At 40.6% G+C, this 25,501-nt stretch overlaps 1 protein-coding gene across 1 annotated transcript in view; it reads right to left on the minus strand.

Annotated features, from left to right (window-relative positions):
• Nucleotides 1-25,501, minus strand: part of LOC113407043 (transcriptional activator GLI3) — a 248,807-nt gene that overhangs the window by 4,738 nt on the left and 218,568 nt on the right. The window contains exons 11-13 of the mRNA XM_026654133.1: nucleotides 8,597-8,746; nucleotides 7,826-7,990; nucleotides 5,401-5,691 (exon numbers count right to left, since the gene is read on the minus strand). Coding sequence (XP_026509918.1) covers nucleotides 5,401-5,691; nucleotides 7,826-7,990; nucleotides 8,597-8,746 — 606 coding nt within the window. The remainder of the gene's footprint in view (nucleotides 1-5,400; nucleotides 5,692-7,825; nucleotides 7,991-8,596; nucleotides 8,747-25,501) is intronic.

Below are 25,501 nucleotides of genomic sequence, written 5' to 3' on the forward strand. Positions count from 1 at the left end.
TTATCTCAGCACCCTTGGACCACGATTTCTGACTGGCCACAGGTAGTAAGGACCTCAGCTTTATGTCCCATATGAATAAAATAGGTGCTGTTGTTCTAAAGTCAAGTCATCTGTCACACTGCAGTGCAGGACTCTGAATGCAGACAGAGTTCTGCATGCTTCAGCTGGGAGCAGACTCTGGTTTCAATGGGGTTGGATGGACATAAAGTTAGAATAAAACAACATATTTGCTGATTACAAGTTCTCTTTGCATGAATGAAAAGAACAAAACATCATATGGAAGACTCCAGCAGCACACTCAAATGTAACACCTTCTCAGTACTATGTCTGCACTGGAGCTGGATGTGTAATTTCCAGCTCCAGTAGATATACCCGTGCTAGCTCTGATCGAGGCAGCATACTAAAAATAGAAGCGATGTCGCAGTGGTGAGTGTACCAGGACAGGCTAACCACCTCAAGTGCGTACACATGTTTCAGGTGGAATTGCACTTGGGGCAGCTAGCCTGTTGCAGCTACCACACTGCTATTTTTAGCATGTTAACTTGATAAGAGCTAGTGCAGGTACGTCAACCCGGGCTGGAAATTACACCTTCAGATCCAGTATAGACGTATCCTCACTGGGAAGATAGTCATCTACTGAATCAAAATTTTCACTTTCTTGGAGATCTCCCAGACTTGTGACATGATCACAACCCAAGGTGATATTCTACAAGGGGCATTGACCTGCCACAACTCCATCTTCTCTTTTAAACAAACAGGTAAGACCAATGCTCTGAAATGTTTATTTTATTGTAGTGGTATTCTTGCGGCTGTAAAATACAGGGTCTTTGAAGTACTCAAGAGCATCTTCCCTACATGAATGAGAAAATTATTGGAGGGGGGGAAGAGAAGGAGAGAGTGGGGGGGGGGGTTCTTTAGGAGTAATACTTCATTCTAGGATGCACCAGTTAGCTATTATAACCACAGATCTGTATGACATGCAAAAACATTTTGCTTCCAAGAACAGTTTCATAAACACGTATCTATTTCATTATTTTACTTTTAGGCTTTTGCATTTTCAGTCACCATGTGATCTTCATGCAAACTCTTGTCTAGGACAGCTAACTAGAATTTTGTAGTTATCGATGATGTCTTTGCATTCTAACAACAAAGTGAATAAAGATACAAGCCTGTGCCAGAGTGGTGGCTTAGTGTGATTGTGATGAATACTTGGGTGTAATAATAATTTTAATTATTTCTAATGTCAATGATAATGCTTGTAATTTATAAGTCCACACGGAATGTGGTACACTTCCAAATCTTGGTCACTGCAGATTTGGTGAGGGCACTAAAGAATAAATGTTATCTGGGAGCAGTGAGCTTGCACCCATTGTACAAGAGTTAAATAAAGAATGCTAATGATCAGAAGCCTGTTCTTGTAGCCACACAAATTGGTCAAAATGAGTCAGAAGTAGAGAAAATGATCATGGGAATGTATCTCTATAGATATGTATATACATAAATATGATATATACAAACAAATACATCTGAAACTATTTCACAAGAGTAATCTAGCTATTTCACATGCCAAGTGTTTTGCAAAATGTTCATTACACATATGTGGAAATGTATCTGATGGAATGCTTCTTACTAAATAAAAGAATGATTTGACAAGAAGCAAAAGACTAAAAAAGAAAAAATGTTGCAATGAAAAAAGTTCAGAGACGTTTAAATCCCCTCACCTTATTACCCACTGTCCTTAGGAAGTTAGAACAAGACATTTAAGAGCATTAGACAGAAGAAACATTGGATTAGTAGAAAAACAAGGGACATATCTTAACTCATATAGCAATGAAAACCAAGAAAAGAAGGACAACTACATTACATTTTAATCACCTATTTGTAGAGCTGATTTACAGTGGGAAATATTCAATACCATTCATAAAAAACTAACTTGTTTTAAGGCCCAGTCCTGCAAAGCTTTACTCACGTTAGTGCCTCTTACTCAACTAGTTTCATTAATAGCAATGGACTACTCACCTAAGTAAGAGTGGCAGGATTGACTTGGGCCCGCAGAGCTTAATGTAATATCTACTAACGTCAACAGACGACTGCCTTTTAACTACAATGAGAGTTACACTGGGCCCTTGGAGTATTATTAACTGAAAACTATTACCTAATTTGGGTTTGAAGTGGTAAACCTTAGTCATGGAGTAACTCCTACCCTGGTAGGTATTGAAGCTACTAAGCAGAGTTAGGATTATGTGAGTAGAGACTGAAGGATCTGGCTTTTTATTCCCCAATGGATGGGCGTGAAGATATTGTGAATCCAGATATGGCACAGAATGAGTTAACTTTTTTATCTAGTTCTATCCCCCTTGAGAGAAGGGTGCACTAGAGATAGTTACTTAGAGAAAATATTTCATTATTTAATAGATCTAGTAAAAAATGAAAACACCTAACAAACATTAACTCAAAATTACGACGTTATTTTTGTTCCCCTGGTTTAAAAAAACCCTGCCCTCGCTTCCCACGCACACACCTAGTCCTTTATTTGAATTTTTTCACAATCATTTTTATTTTAAATTTTTTTTTCTGTTTTCTTCCACACTCTTTTGATCTTGTTTCCCCATTTCGACCCACTTTTTCTTTTTTTCGATTTTGATGTTGGAAGGGGGCAGGGAAAACAGAAAAGTAATAAACTAAAAACCAGAAAAAAGCTAAATTTTTCATTTTTCAATTTAGTTCAAAAGTAGAGAATTTAAAAAAAAAATCTGTGAAAATTTTCAGTTTGGAAAAAAGGCAATTTTCGATGAAACCATTTTTTGTTTGAAAAATGTGTACCAAAATTTAGTAGCTGAACTTGGAGGGCTTACATCTGTCAAACCACACCTCCATTCTGGCTGATCCAATTCTGTGATTGCAGTGAACAACAATAATAATAATAATTAATAATAAATACCTAGCTCTTAAACAGTGCTTTTCATCGATAGATAATGAATTGCGAGGGGAAAACGGGAATAAACTATGGACACAAAATAGCGGGGGCAGGTAACTATGGGGCCATGTTGTTCTCCCAATAAGGGGGTCTGGCTTGAAAACTAGAGCCATGGAGCTTGTCTACACAAACAATTAGACCCTGGGAAGCTGCGGGGGTGAATCTACCCCACACTAGCCTGCTGCACTCTAACTGCCCTCATGCACCCCGTTGATATGAGCTAGCAGTTTGTTAGAGCATTTTGATCCAATCCTCTTTGAAATGGGACTATCTCAAAGCATATTAATGAACTGTCAATGTGCACCCAGCAGAGTGCTCATGGACAGCTGGTCCACATCAGACTACTGAGGGGAAGATTCACACCCCCGCTTGCCACAGTCTAATTGTTCATGTAGACAAGCCCTAACAGTAAGACCTTGATCCTGCATAGTAATCTACACAAGCAAACTGCTGCATCCATGTGGAGCTCCTTGATTTTTCTGTGCAACAGTCAGTCTGTGCAGATCGCAATGAAGGTCTGGGAAATAAATGTTGGCATTTATTATTGATTCATCCCTCCTCCCATAAGCCAAGAAAATAATTCCCCATCATTAGTTAACATGTAAAGGGAAGGAAAGTTAAAAATCATATAATATTCCAAAAGTCCCATTAAAGAAAAATCCCGGTGGAATCTTAACTATCGAGACATTTTAAGTATGCCCATAATATTGCATCTACAGGCAATTGGCTTTTATAGTGAATTCTGTAGAGTATCAGTTAATAAGACAACAATACTATACATCAAGAATCATGATTTTATATCTTAGGCCTGGTCTACACTGGGGGGGGATCGATCTAAGTTACGCAACTTCAGCTACGTGAATAACGTAGCTGAAGTCGACGTACTTAGATCGACTTACTGTGGTGTCTTCACAGCGGTGAGTCGACTGCTGCCGCTCCCCCGTCGACTCCACCTGCGCCTCTCACCGAGCTGGAGTACAGGAGTCGACGGGAGAGCGCTCAGGGGGTCGATTTATCCCGTCTAGACTAGACGCGATAAATCGATCCCCGCTGGATCGATCGCTGCCCGCCAATCTGGCAGGTAGTATAGACATACCCTAAATCTGTTAACTTTTTTCTTCACACATACAGACTTACAAGTATAGTCATAATAACGAGGATGCTTAGCATTCATTATAGGTCACTTTAAACCTACAAAGCATTGAACAAACATTAATTAAGGCAGTGTTCCTGCAAACCCCTGTGATAGAGAGTAGTGCTTAGTACTTCTCACCATTCCCAAGGACTGCCAGTAAGCTGTATGCTTGGTACTAAGAGCCTGCAGAACAGGTTCTTAAGAAAATGATCCTGCTCCCATTGAAGTTAATCACAAACTTCCTGTTGACTTCAAAAGCAGAAGCAATGGCCCCTAAACTATAAACACATGTTGTATTTCTGTAGTACTGGCTAGTCTTTTACACATATTGTCCTGATTTTCAAGGGTGAGGAATCCCCAAAGCTCCCACTGACTTCTGTAGATTTTTGAGTGCTCAGCATTACTGAAAATCATGGCCACCATTTACATAGTAGTTATTTACCTGTATCATGTGTAACTGGTTAAATGCACTCTTTGGGCTGGACCCTCTGTTACCATAAATTGGCATAGTTTGGATGGCTGGGCAGGAGATGCTCATGCTGCCTTAAGGACTTCTTAATTCTAAGGGTGTATATATACATGCAAGCATAGAAAAGTGTACTATACTTAGCCTGCAATGCTAACAAGGACCAGATCCTCAAAGGTATTTAAATGCCTAATTCCCATTGATAGCTTTGAGATGCTGAGTCCAAGTGCTTTGGTTTATTAGTTGGTAGGAGTCAGCTGGTCTAGTGAAACAGTGCCTGCTTCTTATAGACTTGGGGACTTTTTTTTAAAAGGATTAAAATGCTCCAGGAAATTAATTGCACAAACCTATATGAAAGCAAAATTAAGTATACACAACTAAACACCGAGGAAATGTGAAAGTTGAGTTTGAACACACAACATTGGCTCTGCCCCCTTGCATGCATATATTTGGTATTACCTGTGGATTCATAATCAAATATCTTAGATAAATGTGTACCTAAGATTGTAGAGAAAAAATGTTTCATGCTTTCAGATAGAATAGGCAATCACATAATTAAAGACTATGGCCTACATTTTCAAGAGCGACTAGTGATTTTAGGTGCCTCAGTTTTAAGGTGCGGAACTTGAGAGACGTTAAAGGAGTCAGATTTTCAGAGCTTAATATTTTCTGAAAATCAGGTGCCTTTAAAGTGCTGTTTGTTACTGGTTTTAAAAGCATTTAAAATATATATGATTTTGTAAAAAAACTAGTGCACTGAAGTTTATTAACAAATAATGATAATAGAGAGGAAGAAACAAAGCAGCACAGTATGTTGCATACCATTGGTTTTTCTGACTTGACAGCTTTCACTTGGAGGCATTCTTCCCGCTTTGAGGTAGTGTTGCTGAGGTCCTTTTGCTCGCCAATTGCACCCTGAGTCTGCTGGCCTGGTGATCTGGATTGAGAATGGCTGCCTGGGTCTCTTGGTGGTGGAGGCCTTGGATGAATATCTCCACGCTGCTTCTTGGTGACATGTGCCTCGGGGCCATGCACAGTCTTCACGTGTTTCCGGAGAGAACTGGGGTCTGTGTAGCGCTTTGTGCAGCCTGGTATCTTGCAAACATATGGTTTCTGCCAGATCAGGTGGGAAGAAAGGCTGAGGTTAGATTTGGTTTCCTTGTAGGATTCCTAAGAGTTCCTTTGAGTGCAGTAAGTGTAACAATTATACTCTTCCACAGTGAATGCATTAACAAAGTGATGACATTGTGAAACTGTCTCAGCATTGACCACACCTAATAAAATCTATTCCTCTTCCTTGGCTTTGAAGGGAGCACAATGCACATTATTGCTACATATGTAACAAAGTAAGAACACAGGCAGATCCTCAGCTGGAGTAAATTGCCATAACTCAGGGTTTCTCAAATTGGGGATCGGGACCCCTTAGTGGGTCGCGAGGTTATTACATGGGGAGTCGCAAGCCTCCATCCCAAACCCCATTTTTCCTCCAACATTTATAATAGTGTTAAATATGTTTTAAATGTAGAAGGGGGGTCGCACTCAGTGGCTTGCTATGTGAAAGGGGTCACCAGTACAAAAGTTTGAGAACCTCTGCCATAACTCCATTGAAGTCAATGAAGCTACAGCAATGTACTCCAGCTGAAGATCGACTCCATGGGATTTACCATATTGGATCAGATCACTGGTTTATCTAATTCTGCATCCTGCCTCTGGGTGGTCCAGTACCTAATGCTTGAAATTCAGAGGAAAGCAAAATCCTTCTATGATGCACTGGACCAATTATTGAGGGGGGAATTCATACACATCCCCTACAGGCCATCAGTTTAAATGCCTAAGCATGGGATTTGATGACCATCATCATTCTGATCTAGCATAACTATAACTATTATTCGAGGTCATAAATTTATCAGCTCTTCTTTAAATCCAGTGAAGTCAATGGAGCTACATCAGTTTACACCAGCTGAGGGTCTGGTTCTATAGCAACAGCGCACTTCATTGTGAAATACATTTCTGGTAAGATTTGGGGTTTATTTGTTTGCTCGATTTTGTTGTTGCAATGCAAGAAAGTGATGTTCCATCGATGATGATAACTAAATTTAGTGATTGACTGTTGAATATTCAACCTAGAGCTTAAAAAGCAGAGCAAAGCATCCAGATCAAAAACACACCTTGTTTGTGCCTCACATTGCTATGATGGGATGGACAAATTGATTCCAACAAAGTATGAATCAACCCAAAGCTTAGATCAGGTATTGGACAGATTTAGGTAAATCTCCTACCCCTGATTTTTGTAATAATTTATCATTAAATCCACCATTATGTATCAGCAAGTCTAGAAGTTTGCAGAACACATGCATCCAGGTTTAAGCTGAGTATGGAGCTGTGAAATGCTGTCTGGGTCACCTGTGATCCACAGATGCTACAGCGACTGCAAAATTTGAAGAGAATGCTAGTCCTAGTGAATTGCTGTGACGGATGTGGTGGGAAATCACCAAAGAAAGATGAGCTTGGTTTGGAAATGGAGGGAGATTGGGGGAGAAGAGGAACCACAGGTTCCAGGCCATGCAATCAGCCAGAATGCTAATTTCTCTACAAGGCCTAGAGGGGAACAGACTGAGGAGAAGGGAAGAATGAGATTTAGGGAAGAATCTAGTTGAAAGGGAAAGAGAGAGGGGTAGGGAGAAGACCTCAGAAGTTTGGAAAGCCACGCCCCTCAAGATTCTTCCACATTTACCAACAGCAGTTGAAGAAGCTAAATCCCAATCCTGCTGCATCTCTAGCAAGATGCAAAACCCCTGCTTAGCTCCCATTCACTTTGTGAGTAGTCGCTGGTGCTCGGCAAGGTATAGGATCAGACTCCAAATAAACTCCTGGCAGAGTTAACGCTGTTCCTGACTAGCCAGCAGATGTCACTATAGAACAACAATAGGAGGCTTAAAACTCTCCTTGGGAGCTGAGTGTCCCCTCCACTTCGGGGAGCGAGAAAATTATTACTGGATTGCAGCCCTTTCACTGGTTACCACACAAAGTCTCCATTAGATCAGCCAGCCAGTCCCCTTCTTTGATTCTTGATAAAATGACAAGGAGCCTCTTTAGATCACCATGCTGTTAAAATGATTTACTGTCGTTAACTTACCTATTTCATGTTTCTTGAGGATTTTTGTGTCTGCATTCCACAATACATTCTTTTGACAGCAGTATGTCTGTGGGCAGCCAGGGCCCTTTCACTGCCTGGGTGCTTGCTTACCTCATTGGAATGAGTCCTGTTTTGGTGCTTGGCTCGATCGGAGGCATTAGAGAATGCTTTGTTGCAGCCCTCATGCTCACACACATATGGTTTCTCTCCAGTGTGAGATCTCAAGTGGGTTTTCAAGTTTTCTAGTCTGGAGTAGGCCTTTGTACAACCTTCAAACTGGAGACAACATGCACATCGGGATTATTCTACACACTTGGACTTGGAGAAAAATTAAACCAATAAAAAACCCCCAGATATCTCAAAGACTAGAAGCTTTCCAAATCCTATGAGATGGAGGGTTTCTTTTCTTTCATTTAAATATGGCACAATTCCTCAATAAAGTATTTCCAGCACCATGTAAAACAGCTATTATAAGAGAAAAAAACCTGCATAGTAACAATATGTTCATGTTTGTTTCAACACTAAAATCCATTACACAGTCACTAATATTTTGGGGTCAGCACTAGGATCCAGATACTCCTCAGTGAGGGAAAGTGATTTTAAACACACATGGAAATGCCTCTGCATTATTTAACAATGCACTACTTTAGGGATTCATCAGACGATTTAGTGGATGAACTGGGCTTAATTCTACCCTATCTTGTACCATACAAAGTGGAGAGATGATGTTACCAAGTTGATGTGGTGCTGTTGGCACAAACATTCTGCACAGGTCTAAAACAGCTATCCAAAAGGCAAGGCAGTGAAGAATCAGTCCCATTGTGCTCTTCAAGTGATCCTATCCACCCTGGGATAGCCTGGAACTCAGTGTTGTTTACTCACAGTGCATTTGTGTGGCTTTTCCCCTGTGTGTCTCCTCATGTGTACCACCAACATATACTGGGCTTTGAACGGCTTCTGCTCCCGGGAACAATCCAGCCATCGGCACACAAACTCCTTCTTCTCTCCATGTATATGATCATTGTTTATATGCTACATAGGGACAAAACAATATTACAGTTTAACTCCTGGATGATCTGGTGGTTCCTTCTGGCCTTAAGCTGTATGACTCTCTATTGCTCCCGTTTAAGACTTGTTTTTATTAAAATATTCATACTATGATAGCGCCCAGGAACCCCAGAACAAAAAAAACACATAGAACAAAAAGACAGTCCCTGCTGCAAAGAGTTTACAATCTAAGTAAATTCAAGGCCCCATCCAAAGCCCATTACAGTCAATGAGAGGCATTCCACTGACATCAACAAGCCCAGGGCATATAAAAATATTAAGTTGATCATGAGTTTATTGAAATTTTACTCAGGACTCAATTTACCTTACTCATAGAATCATAGAATATCAGGGTTGGAAGGGACCTCAGGAGGTCATCTAGTCCAACCCCCTGCTCAAAGCAGGACCAACTAAATCATCCCAGCCAGGGCTTTGTCCAGCCGGGCCTTAAAAACCTCCAAGGAAGGAGACTCCACCACCTCCCTAGGTAACGCATTCCAGTGCTTCACCACCCTCCTAGTGAAATAGTGTTTCCTAATATCCAACCTGGACCTCCCCCACTGCAACTTGAGACCATTGCTCCTTGTTCTGTCATCTGCCACCACTGAGAACAGCCGAGCTCCATCCTCTTTGGAACCCCCCTTCAGGTAATCATGTTGAGTAATACTTACTCACACTAATGGAGTCTCATTTACATGCTACTCTACATAAGTAAGGGTTGCAAAATCAGGCCCCTATTTGACTTCATGCTAATGTAAGTTTTTCATACATTTTTTTTTCAGGGGATATGTCCTCCAAATAAAAAAGTCAATTTAACTGATTAATTGAATTTCAAACCACCCATTCTGACTCACTCCATATTTTCAGCATTTTCTTAAAAGTGGGTGTATTTATTTCATGTATGCCTGGAAAATATTACACATGGAAATGATTAAAAAAAAAAAAAAAAACCCCAGTCGAAGTGGAGTTCACGCCAACCCAGACTTCTTTTGCCTTTTTGTAATATAGTTTGTCCCTCGTTAAATAGCTTGCCTCAAGGCTAAGTCTTAAATATGGCCCTCCAAAACACTTGTGCAGCTGTCATTATGGTCAGTGGGATATGTGTGAGGTGTCCAAAGGCAGAATTTGGTTCTATGACTTTTGCTTGTTCCAAAAGGTAACTTGCGCTGTTCCACTCAGTAAGGTAACACATTTAAGTACATGCTTAAGTTTTCATTAAGTGCTCGGATGGAGTGCTGAATCAGGACCCACAAAAAAATCGAATTTAGAAAAAGATTAATTGTTCAAATTCTTTGCTCAGATTTTAAGAAAAAGCACCCTAGACTGGGATTTTCAAATAGGAATGAATTTCAATGGGATTTGGTTGCCTAACTCTACTGGACTTTCTTTGAAAATCCCAGCCTTCATACACTTTGTCATTACAGTTCTTCAATTGTTTTTGCAGGCTTCTGAAACAGTCATCATTTTCCAGCTTTACCACTAGGTGGCCTTCTGTCTCAGAAAATGCAATTCTTTCTATTAAGGTAAGAATATAAACTGTTTCCAGAGTTTAAACTTGATCTTAGTATAGAGATGAAATCAGTATCTGCTCCAGTAGCTCACAGAAAAGTCAGACATACAGAAAGTCAGTAGTTCATACTGGAGCACAAAAAGATAATACTAATTTTTTTAAAGTCCTGAAAACAATCAGAAAACCATATAAAATCACTTATGTTCACAATTATACAGTATCCCCATAGCAAACAGATGTGGGTTTCCTATAAAAGATGACTGTTCTTTTTCTCTTTTCTAAGCTTTATTACCATTTCTTAAAAGTTATGATGGTGCACACAGCATCTGAACAGAACAGATGTGCTGGACAATGTACAACATTTAATCTTTAAACGTTTATGTTTCAAATGCATATCTCTGTAGTCCATTCATATTACATGAGCCTGTACCAAAAAAGTACAGATGGTCAGTGTTTTGAAACTGAATCAGAACAGTACAGAGAGGTTTATGTGCACTCTTATTTCCCGAAAGAAAAAAAAAGTGACTGTACAAAACTCATTGGCCAATACTCATAACTATTGGCCAAGCCTTCCAGTAAATAAAATGGTGCATTAGCTGGATAAAGCTACATGGGATGCAAACTAACAACTGGTGAATGTTACACAAGTTGAATTCCATCTGATTTAAATAGAGACCAGCAGTTAATTTTGTTCTCGTTTCAACTACAACAGCATCATTTTACCTACACAGTCAGGCAGTGTGCAAAACTTGTTAGTTTTGCCTACATAGCAATTATAAAATCTGACTTTTTCCTCTTCAGCCATACAACTAAGATTCTCACCCAGGCCCTTGTCAGCTCCCATCCTCATTAATATAACCAATTCTCATTGGCCTCCCTAAAATTCACCCCATCTCACCAATCCATGCAAGATGCAGCCACTAAAACCACCTTCCTAGTGATTTGACTGTCATTCCCCTCTTAAAATTCCTCCACTGGCTCCCTCCTTCTCCACAACATCAAGCGTCTTGTGATTGCCTTCAGGGCATTGCATAACTCTGCTCCTCCCTAATTATCTGCTCCTCTCTCTTATCATATCACTCCTTTCCCATCCTCTCCACTCTTCCCACAGTCATCTTTACTTTCGTCCATGTTATCTCAATGCATTGAATGTCCTCTCTAAGCTAGTCTGCAAAGCCCCTTGTTCTCATTGAAATCCCTCATCTTCAGGGAAGGCCTCGAAGAAACTGGCTGACAAAGTCAAGTACTAATCTGCTTCATTTATTTTACTCTTGAATGAGCTTCTCAGCTCCCTTGGAGGAAGGGGTGGAAAGGGAGAAGTGTAAAGACACTGGAATGGAAGCTGGACATTGGTGGAGGAAGAAGAGGAGACGGATGAACTGGGTAAAGAGAATGTAATGTGCTAAGCCCACATAATAAAACATACACAGTTGCAGAACACAACAAAACACTTAGCCAATAAGATTGATGGCTTTCATCACTTTGGGTCAGATTCTGATCCTGTTACTGTTACTCAGAGTGAGTTGTACCTCACTCTGGGAGCAGCTCACTGATATAGAGAGAGACAGGCAGAATTACATAAATTGTCTATCCATTTTTATTCGGCTTTTAATTATTATTTAGCAATATATACATGTATGTGTGTGCCTCATACATTGAAAAACATGCTACAAATAGAGTTAATGATCTTGCAGACAACTGCTATGTAACATGTTCATTAGTTTGTGAACTTCACGATTCAGGTTCTTTCACTCTAATAATTACCTTTGGATTTTGCATGGTGTTTTTGACTCCTTGGTCACCACTATGAGAACAAATGAATAGTTTTTAGCTTTACGCTTTGGCATAAGAGTATTATGCAAAGCAGAAGCTTTGGTACAGTACAATAAGGATTTATGGGGTTTCAATTTATAATCTGTTTGTAACCTTATTACACCCATGAAATGTCACATTCCAGGGACTACATCAGAAGGATTTTTTTTTTCCTGGTGAAATTGAATTTTAATACAGTGGTCCTAGTGTCTTATGGGTGTGAAAAGACTGTTCTTTTAATTTTTATCTGTTATAGGCCCGATCCTTTAAGTCTTACTCATGTTATTAATCCTTACTAAGGCCAATAGGCTCATGCAAGCCAATAAGCCTACTCCCCAGAGTAAGGATTACTCACATAAGGCTCTGCTGGATCAGGCTCCATATTATTAAAAGCTTCTCATCTGAAAATTGAAGCTCTCTTAAGAATAGAAAATTTCACACAATGTCCCTCTCACACAAGCATGATAGAACCTCCCTCAAAAAATAAGGTCCATTAATAGAATGCTGTTCACCTTCATGCCAATTGAATGTTAATCAACAGAGTTAAATTAGTTCTAGCCCAGTTTCTTTGGTTTAAAGGGTGCTGCTATGCTGAGCATATAACATTTCTGCAGAAATACTGTGACATGGAGGAAGACACACAATGCAGGGTAACAATTTGCAACTCCACTAAAATCAAGGCTGACTCTGGCCTATACGCTCTACTGGGAATGCTCAAAGGGATAAGAAACTTGAAGCATGATTTGGAGTTGCCCTAGAAGCCAAAGTAGTCTATGATCACATCCGAATGGCAAGAAATAAAATAATAAAAGATAGCCTAAAATGTGGAGCCAATGCAGGTTTCATAAGCCGCACTTGCTGCTTTGCACCACAGCAGAAAATGCATGGCCACATTTGAGGTAGGAACTTCCAAAAGATCTTTTGTTTAATTTCCCCCTTCTGTGTGTTTTCTATAGAAGGGGAGCACATAGGGATATCCTGACTGACTAGTTGGTACCTATTAGTCATTCATAGATAAACAAAGGCCAAATGTGTTTCCCTTGGTAGCCAAAGAGTAGCAAGAGAGACTATCCTTTGACACTGGAAGGATGATTCAGGAGCAACAGAGAAGGAATAGATAACAGATCTAATTGAGGATGCATTGGCTAATGAAGTATGGTTTGGAGGATAAAACAGAAAAGTGTGAAGAAAATATCTAAGTTTATTTCATACACTGAATACCTTATGGAACATATTTAACAAGAAAACCAGAAATAAAAGGCATTACTTGCATGCAATGTGGCTAAAGTTAATGGTGCCGTGGAAAGCATAACATTAGCATCTCCAGTAAGTTTTTTTTTTAAATAATAACTGTGTAACTTAAATTTTGCACTAACTAAGCTTTTGGCAATTAATTTCCCAGCACTTGGAAAGACAACAGTTCCCACTAAATGTATGGATTTAAAAGCAGTACAGACAGTTAGGCCACTTTATTGGGCAATCTCCCCAACCCAAGTGCACAGGTACCAAAGGCTGGAAAAGACACAGAACTGCTGCGGTTACTGTGCGTGAGACAGAGGGTGAGCCATGGTGAGTCAGTGCAGTGGAACAGCCTCTAAACATGGCGTACTCTGCATCTGCATGGAGGGGCAGGTTGAGAGTTCACAAATTACACAGAGCCAACATTCCAAGTCTGTAAGTGGCATCTGTAGCGCAGATTTGAGGCCAGCAATACAAATTGGAGTCACCACTTAATAGAGCAGAATAGCTGTGTGGTGGGTTGGAAAGGAATTAATTGCCCCCAACCCATAGGTGATCCATGTAAAGCCCCTTTACTTAGGTTTTTGCACAAGGGATGAAGATTTGGCCTTAAGTCCATGTGCAACTAAGTTGCTTCAATTATCAAATATTCAAGGGGCATCTGCGATATGAACCCCTGCACTGATATCTACCTATCAAATCTGTTTATCTAAGGTACTAGCTGCCAGTACCGAAATATCTGAGTAGCTGACAATCTTTAACATGCTTAGCCTCACAACTGCCCTGTGAGGTAAGGAAGTATTAGTATCCCTATGTCACAGATGGGGAACTGAGGCACAGAGAGGGTAAGTGACTTCCTCAGATGGCTAAGTAAATTCAAAAAGGGCATTGCCCTTCTAGAGATGTGGCCATGCAGCACTTATGCAAGTGCCCACTCTTGTTTCCTCCTCAGAGGTTGAGTCCACGACTCATCACTACTCCCCGCTGCCATATTAGGCAGTCAAGCAATGAGGAGATGACATCAGAGCGGATGCTCCTCCACAACATCTCATTATAGGATGACAGGCCTCCTCCCTGACAACTGGTGAGAGATGGAACGAACGACATAGATGGAAGACAGCTCTGAAAAGGAGCCAGAATGTAGAGATGGAACTACCAGACCACAGATATCCCCCTGACAATGGAAATCACAGAGGAAGGCAAAAATTGTGTGTATGTGGGGTTAGACCTTGCTACCACAAATGCACCCAGGGTAGAATTTTTATAAATGATCCAACTGGTAAAACCCAGCCCCTCCCTTTCCTCTCCAACCCTTGCAGCAGCTCTGCAGGGGACACTGCATTCCTTAAAATTGAAGTCTCCATCTCCCACCGATTGTAGAAGTTCTGCATCACTTGCCTGGAAAGCAAGTATGGGTCCTTCCTGTCCTTTTTCTATCACACTGGAAAGCCTCAGGAGCAGTCAGGCCCTGAACAGCCAAGGTAAGCAGCAACAAGAGACCAACATCCCCTTCACTGCTCTATAAAGATGAGTATTTGACCCATGTCCTTAAGGTGGCATAAGCACTTAAGCCATTTTTAGTCATTAAGATGGAAGAAGCACATAAGCTGCTTTAAGTCCTTATGGTGGCATAAGCTTTTAAGCCACTTTTAAGTTCTTAAAGCCAAATACAGCCTATTGCCATACATTGAAAAGTGTGATCTTAGATACATGCCTGCCCAGAAGTTCCAATTAGTGGTATTCCGAAGTGTGGCAATTTTTTTTTCTTTTTATAGTGAAAAACATTTCCCAGGTGCTCAGAATTACAAAATTACTGGAGTGATTTGCTCTGTACATTTAAAAATATTTTTTAAATCAAATAATTACATAAAGTTTCATTCAAAAAGGTGGCTCTTTCAGAAACTTATTAGCATGTGAAAACCAGGAGGTATAATTTAAACCACTCTATAGACTTGAACACCATATGGTATCTGTACAAGTGATGCCACTGTAATACATGCACTAAACAGCATAGGATGTTTATACAGTAAGTTCACATAGGGTAGGGTACACACAGGTATTTAGGCATTTGAAATCAATGGGAGATAGGCATCTAAGTACTTTGATGAATCCCACCCGTGGCTGTCAGCCCTCTACATCAAGACAAAAAGAGTCAGCTCTATTGTAATTCTGGTTAATTTAAAGTCGGGTGCCATGTCAACTTTTTATTACTCTCTGTTGTTAATGTTACTCTTCCTGATTCCCAGCGTAGTTCCTTGAGGATTGGTTAAATTGGAGAGAACAGCCAGTGAAGAGTGGAGGGAGGAGAAAGATCAAAATTAGAAACCCAAGTGGAATGAGAAGTAACGAAAGTGGAATGAGTTATAACCAAACAAGAAGGCCAACAGAATTAAATGGAAGGGGATCAGATGCACATGGAGAGTGGGAGGGACAGCAAGCAGGTGTGCACTTCAAACAGTTGAATGGTAAGGAGATGAAGAGAGAAGGTAGCATTAGGAAATGCTGGATGATAGGAAAAGCAATGGAAAGCAGGAATTGAAGAGCGAGGGCTGGGAATGAGATAATGCAACAATTAGAAGTTAAAGTAGTGGGGGGAAGACTTAGAGAACTCACAGGGAACAGAAGAGAAAGTAGCAGTGGAAAGAAACACACTGGAGATCAGGAAGAGTCTGTGTGTGCTGCAAAGTCCACTAAACGAAGAGAGACAAAGAAGGAGGGAGAAGGAAAGTGGACACAGCCATGTGAGAAGCATATACTGTTAGTGCCCCAGTCCCAGTTTAACCACGGAGGCACTTTAATCTAGCACTAAAAGAGATAAAAAGATGATTTTAGTCATACCACTAAGCTTTTACACAAGTGTTAAGTAAAGTTGATTTACCTCAGTGAAGTTCCCCTTCCCCCTTGTGCAGTATGCTGGGGACTGGTTGGTTGCCATCCTGTCCCCAGTGGTGGCTGCATTTGAGTGGTGCCTATGCTTGTAAAATGCATTGGGCTAGGCACTATGAGCTAGGTTGTGCCCAGCCTGGCAAAGGTGTGCAAGGGAGGAAACAGAGTGCAAGAAGCCTTCTTCTTCCCTCCTGTTTGCCCCCATTGTCCTCTGCACAGGTGCCAAGCATGGGTCTAATTTCCCCCCCCATCCCCCAGCAACAAATACTATGCAAATCTATTCTCCCTCCAAAAGGACTGGGAGCGATAAGGGACAAAGCTACCCCGACCCCATCAGACAATAGTGCTGACCCCAGGTGCATGTGGGAAAGCACGCAACAATCTGTCAAGGTATGGGGGGTCTCAGTTGTTGCTTTATGCTTCAGGAGGCATAGTAACTGAAAGGCAGAATTCCTCCACAAGCTTCTTCTTGGGCAGCTTCCCTCTTCAATGCCCTCCACCATGGCACAAGACAACCACAGACTTTTATTATTCTTTAACACCTGTAGTACAATGGAGACCATTGGCCACAATCCCGATCAGGGCCCCACAAGAAACAAGGAACACAGGGATTGGATAGGGGAGGAGGAAGCTGTCAAATACAAGCCATTTTAACATACATTTACATTTTGGGATGGTCATTCTAAATAGACAAACTAAGAGTCAATTATTTCTAACGCCCATTCTCCCGAGCCATCGTGAACTGGAGGATTTGTAATTGTTGCCACAGCAGAAATGGGTCTTGAGTAGTGTTGTTATCGACATGCAAACTCTTGTTATTAAACAGGAACATGTTATATAATAATATAAAAGACACATCCCAGCAGGGCTGTTTTCTTCTTGCCTGTGTTTCTGTTGTTAACATAGAACTGATTATTTTTCTTCACTTTCCTGTAATAACAAAAAGCATTCTCAATTGTGTAAGTTAAAAATGTTTCCTAATCTGTGTGGGTGGGGGGGTGATTCTGCTCCAAAATTTAAATCTTTTTCTTCTGTTCTCTATCAGTCAATTCTGCTGTTGTCTTTGTTGCCCATCAATAGGTTAAACATATCCAGCTTGTATGTTTAAATGCTAAAGACAGAGAAGTCCCCAAGGATACGTCAATCGTTGGCCCATGTACAAAGAAAATACTGTATTTTGCTCTGAAGAGCTCTCTGTGGCAATTTAAGCACAGTGAGACAGACACAATATCCTGGAGAGAGCAAAACCTGCCTTATTACATTCCTGACCCAAGAGAAAGCATCTGCCCTTAGGATATAAAGGGAATCAGTGGGGGGGAAAAGAGAAAAGTTACCTAATCGTAAAAATAAAGACAGTAGTTCATAATACAGCATTTCCTTTCTTTTAATCTCTGATATCGTAGTTATACAGTATGTATAGAACACAACATGGATGAGGCAAACATATTTTGCTGTTTAGGCTGAAGAGGGATTCCTTGAGACTGCGTTTTAGGTTTCCGTGTTTTTATATAGGCTTTGGGATTTTAGGGAGGGGGGTAACATGATATTATAAGGATTCTTTCCCAATAAGATCACATCTTGTTCTTGTTTCATTTGACATACCTTCATTCACATATATAATATGCCAAGTCTGCTAACAGCAAAATGTTGCTCAGTAAAGGTGGCGTTTTACAATTCTTCCTTGGTTTCCTGTGCAAGTCTAGGTAGACATAAAACGATGGGCAAAAACTGTGTTTTTACTTCTTAATATCAAAGGTTTACTGAACGAGCATCTGCCGTAATCTCTGCAACAACTGGTGTGGATGTTAATCATTTTACGGCTATATAAAAGCTACTTTAATGGGTTCTCAGTTCTGTTTCTCCTCTGATGTTCCCTCACATGACATAATCTAAAACTAAAGTGCCATCTCTCAGGGAAGAGTGTTACATTCTTACATTATTAACTGGGAGGTTAATAGAGGAAGCTGACATTTTAAGGAGTTCAGACTCTCTTTTCTTTTTATTTCTGGAAAGAATCTTACAATATACTTAGAAACTGCTGTGAGAGCTAAGCCTTGCCAATCCCTTTTGTACTGAAGTTTATATTGTATGTGCATGAGTCCAAGAAGAGTGTCAGAGCTTCCATATTTTGTGAAACTAAACAGAATGCTCTGCCCTCACCCTGTCCCCAATAGCCCTAATTTGGGGATCTTCCAGATATGATGCTAAAGTCCATCTATTTGAATGGGCACTGTCAGAGAGCAGAAAGTGGGCTTTCTGTCTAGTGGGAAGGTGTGATGAGGGTGTTGAAGCTCCACTGGCTACCACATGACTGGGGGTATGTTGGGGAAAAGTCCTGCTGCTTTGGGGTAAAATTTTCCCATTTTTAGACATGACTTAGGCACTTAGAAGGCTAAATTCCTTTGATTTGGCATTAGATGTAGGCTCCCAAGGGCCTAAAACTCTCTTGAAAATGGGGTTTAGGCTCCTAAGTCATTTAGGCACTATTGAAAATTTTACCTTTGGTCAATTTTAACAATCCTCTGTTCTTCAGCGTATTAGATGTGTGTCAGGGTTCCGCGAGCTCTGGATGATCTCTTTGGTGTGGGGTGCGAATAATAAGTAACAGGTAATTCATCAATTCAGAATGCCTTGAGCATAACCCAAGGATCACTAGACATACTAGTGGAAAGAAAGGGGACCATGTGGAGGTGATCGCTAAACCCTCCGCCAGTGAAGGATGACTCCAGGCTGGCCCAAACAGGCTAGCACCGGGAAGAGTGGTAGGGGCAGGGACTGTTTGCTTTGGGTTTAGGTTGATCCAGTGCACCAGCACCTAGTGCAAGTTATGTGGATTGGCAGAGGCTGCTATTCCTGGCTATAACCACTGAAGGAATCCTGTATCCTAACCCTGGTTGGTGAGCTGGATTTGGGGCAGTCCTCTCAAGTGCACGTGCATACACACACATGGTCTAATTACTCCATAAGGGCACCTTGTGTGATGCTGAGCCTGGAGGGTGAAGCAAGGATTCTACATGGATCTACCAGCCTACGCACCTCACAGAGTGGAGCACAAGAAAGCCAGAACAGTCTTAGTGCTACCATAGGGGAACAGTTCTGTAGTATAAGTGCACATAGAGAAGGATTTGCTCATATAAGTAGGTTCTACTCCACACACAGAACTCAGTTCTGGCCTCAGTCACACAGGCACAACTCTCATGGAAGCCAATAGGAACTGCAGTCATGGACGCAAGGGCAGAATTGGGACCATAGCTTGGTGGGGGAGAAGCTGCAGGACTGCATTCTCCAGTGTCTGTGTAATTAAACCACATATTGACCAACCAGAATGAGTGAGCTCATCTCAGAACGCTGCCCAGCAAATACATAATTTAGTTGATGTTATGAGTGATTGAATATGGAAAGATACAGTATAACCTTAGGCTCAAATCCAAGATTCACATCTTTAATGATCTTTGTATATTGGGAATAAAATGGTTGTAGCATGCCACCGTTGTAGTATTTCCAGGAAACCCATGTTTTTACCTACTAAAAAAAATCCACATACTCAGTATCAGATATGAACAATATCTCACTTCTTTCTTTGCAATAAGGAACCCACTATAAAGCCGCATACAACCGTTAACAAAAACATACATGAAAAATAGGCATGCGAACTGCTCCACGCACTTAACACAGCTGCAGATTTTAATGTAACATTTTTTAAAAGTATATATGCCATTTCTAGCTTTTTTAGAGAACTCTGCTTAGTGCAGGGGACAGTAAAGTAAGAATATACAGTATGTCAATAGAGTATTTCATTTTATTTGAAAATACTATGAAAGATGAAAATACCATCCTGGTTTTGTAACAACATCCTATCACCTACTAGGTAGGACAGCTTCATACTTTGGATGTTTTCCTCACACTACTGCAAGAGAGATGACAAAAATCTATAGGTCTCCTTCCTGCAGCCATAGCTCATGTGATTTCAATGGAAATCACAGTATTTGGTCCTGCCATGCGGGCAGGGGACTGGACTCGATGACCTCTCGAGGTCCCTTCCAGTCCTAGAATCTATGAATCTATGAATCTATGAAATCAGACCTACTGTATATATTAAAAGTGAATTAACTACTTTTTCCATATTGTTCCCCTTTAATAAATTCTAGCCATCGTTTCTACTGAAGCCATTTAGACCCTGATCCTGCAAGCTGCCCCGTTCTGGACGACTCTTATGCCAGCAGACAGCCCATTAAAGACTATAAGGTTCTGAACGGAGCTCTTGGCTGAGGTGAGGCTTAGGCAGCTATTATTGTATCTGTTCCTGTACTTTGGTTTCAAACCAAAACAAAAGTAATAATATTTTTCTTAAAACTTCTGCATTGTCACATTTCACAATGCAGATCAAGCCAACACAGCCGAGAAATAAACTCGGACTAGTAAAGATGCAGAAGGGGAAAAAGTTTCAGGCATGAAAACTAATAAATTGCGTTACATAAATTGTGCAGCTTTAATGAGAAAAATCTGTGAAAATTACATTGCAGTTTAAGGCAAGGTTTTGAAAAAGAGACCTCAAGCAGGTTCAGAGCAACAGGCTCTTTGAGTTAAAATGTAACCATATATTCCAGCAGCTTTATATCATTTTATATTAGCAGAGACAAACTTCTTAATCCCATGAGCCAATTTATAAATCTAAGAAATGCTATGGTATGATGAAACAAGGCAAAGCTACAGAGTAGTATTTTTAATAAGATTTTGAAGAGTTCCAAGCACCCACACTAGTACAATGGGTCATCTATCTACACGCAGAGGTTAGCAAAGTATATGCTGCCCTAAGAAAATTTTGCTCTACTATTTTACTGAAAATCTTATGCACATAATGGGGGAAAGATAGACAGCAAGGAAAGCAAGGGACAATTAAAGCAATCTGCTAATTAGAGTATGTTAAACATATGTATGTAAACATTGAGCATATATATGGTACTTGCTGAATGATATGTAATTCTTTTAGTCCAGCAGTTCAGACTTGGACCAGATTCTGCAAAGCCATGAATCATTCCCATTGCTTTTCATAGTTTGTAACTAATCCCTGTACTGCTACCACTGATCCCCTTAGAATAAGAGAGGGGGTGGGTTCCTCAACAGGATTTTCCCATATAAATCAATAAAAGAACATTTTTCTTTTTAAAGAGAGTTCTGTCATTCAATATGATCATATCCAAATCATCTACAGAATGAAAATGTTGGTGCTTCATCTTCAATTTTAGACCTCTACATAGCAGGGATTCTAAGTCTATCTCGACTTTCTTTACAAACTGCAGGTTAAATTAAGTGACAGACACTGATCCACTTTTTGCTAATAAAAAAAAATGGACCAGATCTATCCCAGAGCTATGAAGGAAGTGGCCAAGTATTAGGGAAATCTTTAGCAGATAATGTATATATTTAAAACTTGTTTCATGATAGAGGAGATGACGAACTGGAGAGAACCTACTGTAATACCCATAGGTAATAAAAGAAACGCTGTGTCATCATCAATAGCATCATCCAGGCCTAAACCAGAATGAGACATCCCTGGCTCTGGTCTTCTCAATCACAGGTGGATATTTCTGGTCACATGTTAACAGCATCCTTTGTGTAATCTCATCATATGCAGCAATATCACTTCTACAGTCCCCATAAGGCATTACGCTTGGACCTGGGCTTTTTCTCCTGGCTATCTATTTAGAATTAATCTCTCAAGCTCTTGGAAGGTTTCTCTTTTGAGCTTGTCATATAACATGGGTCAGGGCTACAAAAGGTTATAACCCTTATAACGTCGGTATCCACTGACTCTTGTGGCTATAGTTACATCTCCCACCCAGCACCAGCCACTCCTCCCAACAAACATTGTCACCAGCTCTACAATCAGCCCTCAGCACCCTCTCACCATCCCTGCTGCACCCCCAAACCACAGCCCAACCTCCCATTTTTTCTTTCCATGACTCAACCCCCAAAACCATCTGTGGGCATGTCACCTGTCTTGTTCACTATGCATGTAAAGCCACCAAGGGAAACTGTGAAGCATTTTATTAATATGTCGATGAGACTAAGATAGAATGGGTGGAATCCTGGCCTCATTGAACTTAATCGGAGTTTTGCCATCGACTTCAATAGGGCCAGGATTTCACCTGATAAGTCTCCTTTCCAGGGAATTTGGACAGAGGTGTTTCCCTGTCTTCCCAATGTATAGCAGAAACAGGGACTGAGATGAAGGCTAAATGGCTCAGGATCAATCCAGATGGTATGGGTGTGATATTTGTTAGGAGTGGGAAGCATTTTGAGGAATCGATGGCGATTGCATCCGCTGTCAGAGCATCTGTCTTCAGTTTGTCAAAGTGGCGTTCAATCTTAGGGTCTTGCTGGTTTCACCTTTCCTCCCGGACTCCCAGACATAAGCAGTGACCACTAATACTTCCTTTCATCTGTTGCTGGCGAGAAGATTGCATTTCTTCTTCTCAGATACAGACTACAACACAGTAATCCTTGCCTTGCCAGCTCAAAGCCAGATTACTGCAACACACTCAGCCTAAGGCTATGAAGGCTACTCATAAGTGTCAGGTAGCACAGAACACAATTGCCTGCCGTATATAGGAGAGAACTGAAGAGCATATATTTCTGTTAATTCACTTCCAGGTGAAGTTACTATTATATAAAACCCTAGCTAATGTAGGTCTGGGTTATCTCAATGATCATCCCTCTCCCTATGCCCTGTTGTGGCCACTGGAATTTGACAGGAATGTGCTAGCCTAGAAAGAAATCTGCAGGAGCCAATGGAAGGGCATTCTTGGTGACCAGCCTGTGGCTTTGTAATGCTTACTCATCCAAAAGCCATCAGAGCCTGAGCCTGGTGCCTTTAGTATGTGATTTGTTCAGGCTTTTTACTAACTCTTAAGAGTTGGCAAATAATTTCCTGGCTGGTAATCTCCTGGCTCTGATCCATTCAGAGAAAGTGGTTCTATTGTACAGAGGTAGGGGTAAGTGTGCAAGGCATATGCTCCCTGTTTGAAAAAAAAAATGTAGTATTCTCTTAATTTGAACCAGAGTGGTCATACTTAGAAACTTGCTAATAGTCCTAGATAACTAAATAAACTCAATATTTGCAGTACTCCTTAAACTGAGCATACAGAAGTATAAGGAATAGTACAAATACTGAGGTGCTGTTATCTAGTTATGGCAAAATTGGAATGTTTTACAGTGTAAAAATCATAGGTAAACGGTGCACTGATACTAGCTATATAAATGCAGTAAGAGAATTAGTAGTAATAATGTTAATGATGATGATTTTAACATTAGTTTGCTGCATTTAATTTCTCTGATTTTAAGAAAAAATAAAATGAGAGAAAAAGACAAAGCCTTAACCGAAGCAACCCTAATTCAGGAATCCTAAATTCAGGAAGCCTCTCAACTAAGGCAACATAGAAGACTATGTCTTAACTCACCCACTGTCCCCCAGGCTCCAAGATGCAAAGGAGGGTGCAGACTTCATTTGACTTCACTGCTGTCTGCATTGCCCTATTCCTATCCAACCCTGCTATGGGGTCTTGTTCCCTTCTGGGCTTGGGTGAACTTCAGCCACGTACGGTAATTACTGTAAGTGACAACTGCATAATAGAATCACATGGAATAATGAGCGTTTAGAGGCCTGATATTTGTGGGGCCTGATCCTGTTCTCATTGAAACGTATGTCAAAACACTCGCTAAATTCAGTGGAAGTTGGATCAGGCCCATGGTTGGAGAAAAGCACTGTTCGGGTAAGCTGCTAACGAAAAGGAATGGATGGAACTAGCTGAGCTGTTTAACCTCCTCCTTCTACCTGAAAATTTAGTATGTTCCCACCTGCCGTCGTGCTGCTGCTGTTCATTCTTTTAGTGCTTTCTTGACACGTGTAGGAGAGGATAAGCCTAATGAGCGGGAGTGTCAGCACAATATAAATTACTGGAAGGGAAAACTTGATGCATGGCTCGGGATGTGAAAGAGGAATGTCCACCACTGTTTGTGATTATGGATCACATCACAATCTAATAGCAATTTTTACTTAATCAATAATTTCCATGCTGAACAGACAGCCCTGTTACAGAGAATCGACAAGCAGGTACTGATAGCGACAAGCCTTGTTATTAATCTTTACCCTGCCAGCTTATCAGCCAAACTACTGTAAAAAGCACCACCAAGATGGATTTAAAAGCAGGTTTTCTTTCTTTCTCTTGTTTTTTGTTCCTCATCCTTTCCCCCCCCCCACCCTTGCAGATACAAAATGTTACATACACTTTATATACTAAGTTTATTTGAGAAACCTGGGGCTTGAATTACACCAAAAGGCAATTCATATTAAGCAATTTCACAAATCAGTGGGACCTAGACCAGCGCTCAGTGTTAGCCATTATAGGCTAATAAATCATACTTTCTCTTTGAGATGTCAATCGCCAAAGTGCTTTGTAAAAATGTTGGCATCTGTAATTCAGCAAAGCCTTTTCATCTTGAAATAAGATGCTCCAGACTGATAACAAGAATAATCCTCTCTTGATCAAAAAAAAAATCTGCATTTTACCAATTAAAGCTGCTGCCAGAAGCCAAAAGGAGCAGCATTGAGACTCCACTGAAGTTTATCTCTGCTAAACACAAGGAGGAATACAGTTAGAGCTTTGTTTCATTTTCAGCTTGACTACTTTATCTTACTCTAAGAACTGCAGCATCTCAGCCCAGTGATACATGTAAGAATGGTATATGCAGACCTCATACCTACAGTACAAGCCACCAAACCTACCCACTCCTGACAAAAACACCACCCATTCATTTTATAGATTAGATACCCAGCACCTTGAGGAAAAGTCACACGTGCATAAACGCTTCAGAGCAAAAACACTGAATTTATTCCATTAGGATAAAAGGATCCGCTGCTTGTTTCTATTAAGAGGTTACACAAACAAAAGGTTCTGAAAAAAAGATAGAATAAAGGGAACGGAGCAACTGAAACTTTAGTGTCAAATTCTTAGAACTGTCTAAAATGCATCAGCTAAATTTAACTGCATTCCCACAAGCCTACATTTGCACATGCAAAACTGCCATTTCTATGCATGATCAAGCATTGACACATGTAATAACCTGGTCCGCACAGATTAAGTTTTCCCAGGAGCAATCACTACACACGCAAACCTTTCAGGCACAGTTTGGGTGGCCAATGTGGAAAATGGGGCCCTGATATCAAAGATTTTGAAGCTAGCTTTTCATGTGTGCACTGTGGAGTAAACCCTGCCTTCTACCCTGTAGGCCAT

Source organism: Terrapene carolina, unplaced genomic scaffold (genome assembly GCF_002925995.2).
Source record: "Terrapene carolina triunguis isolate 2854851 unplaced genomic scaffold, T_m_triunguis-2.0 Scaffold182, whole genome shotgun sequence".
Lineage (NCBI taxonomy): Eukaryota > Metazoa > Chordata > Testudines > Emydidae > Terrapene > Terrapene triunguis.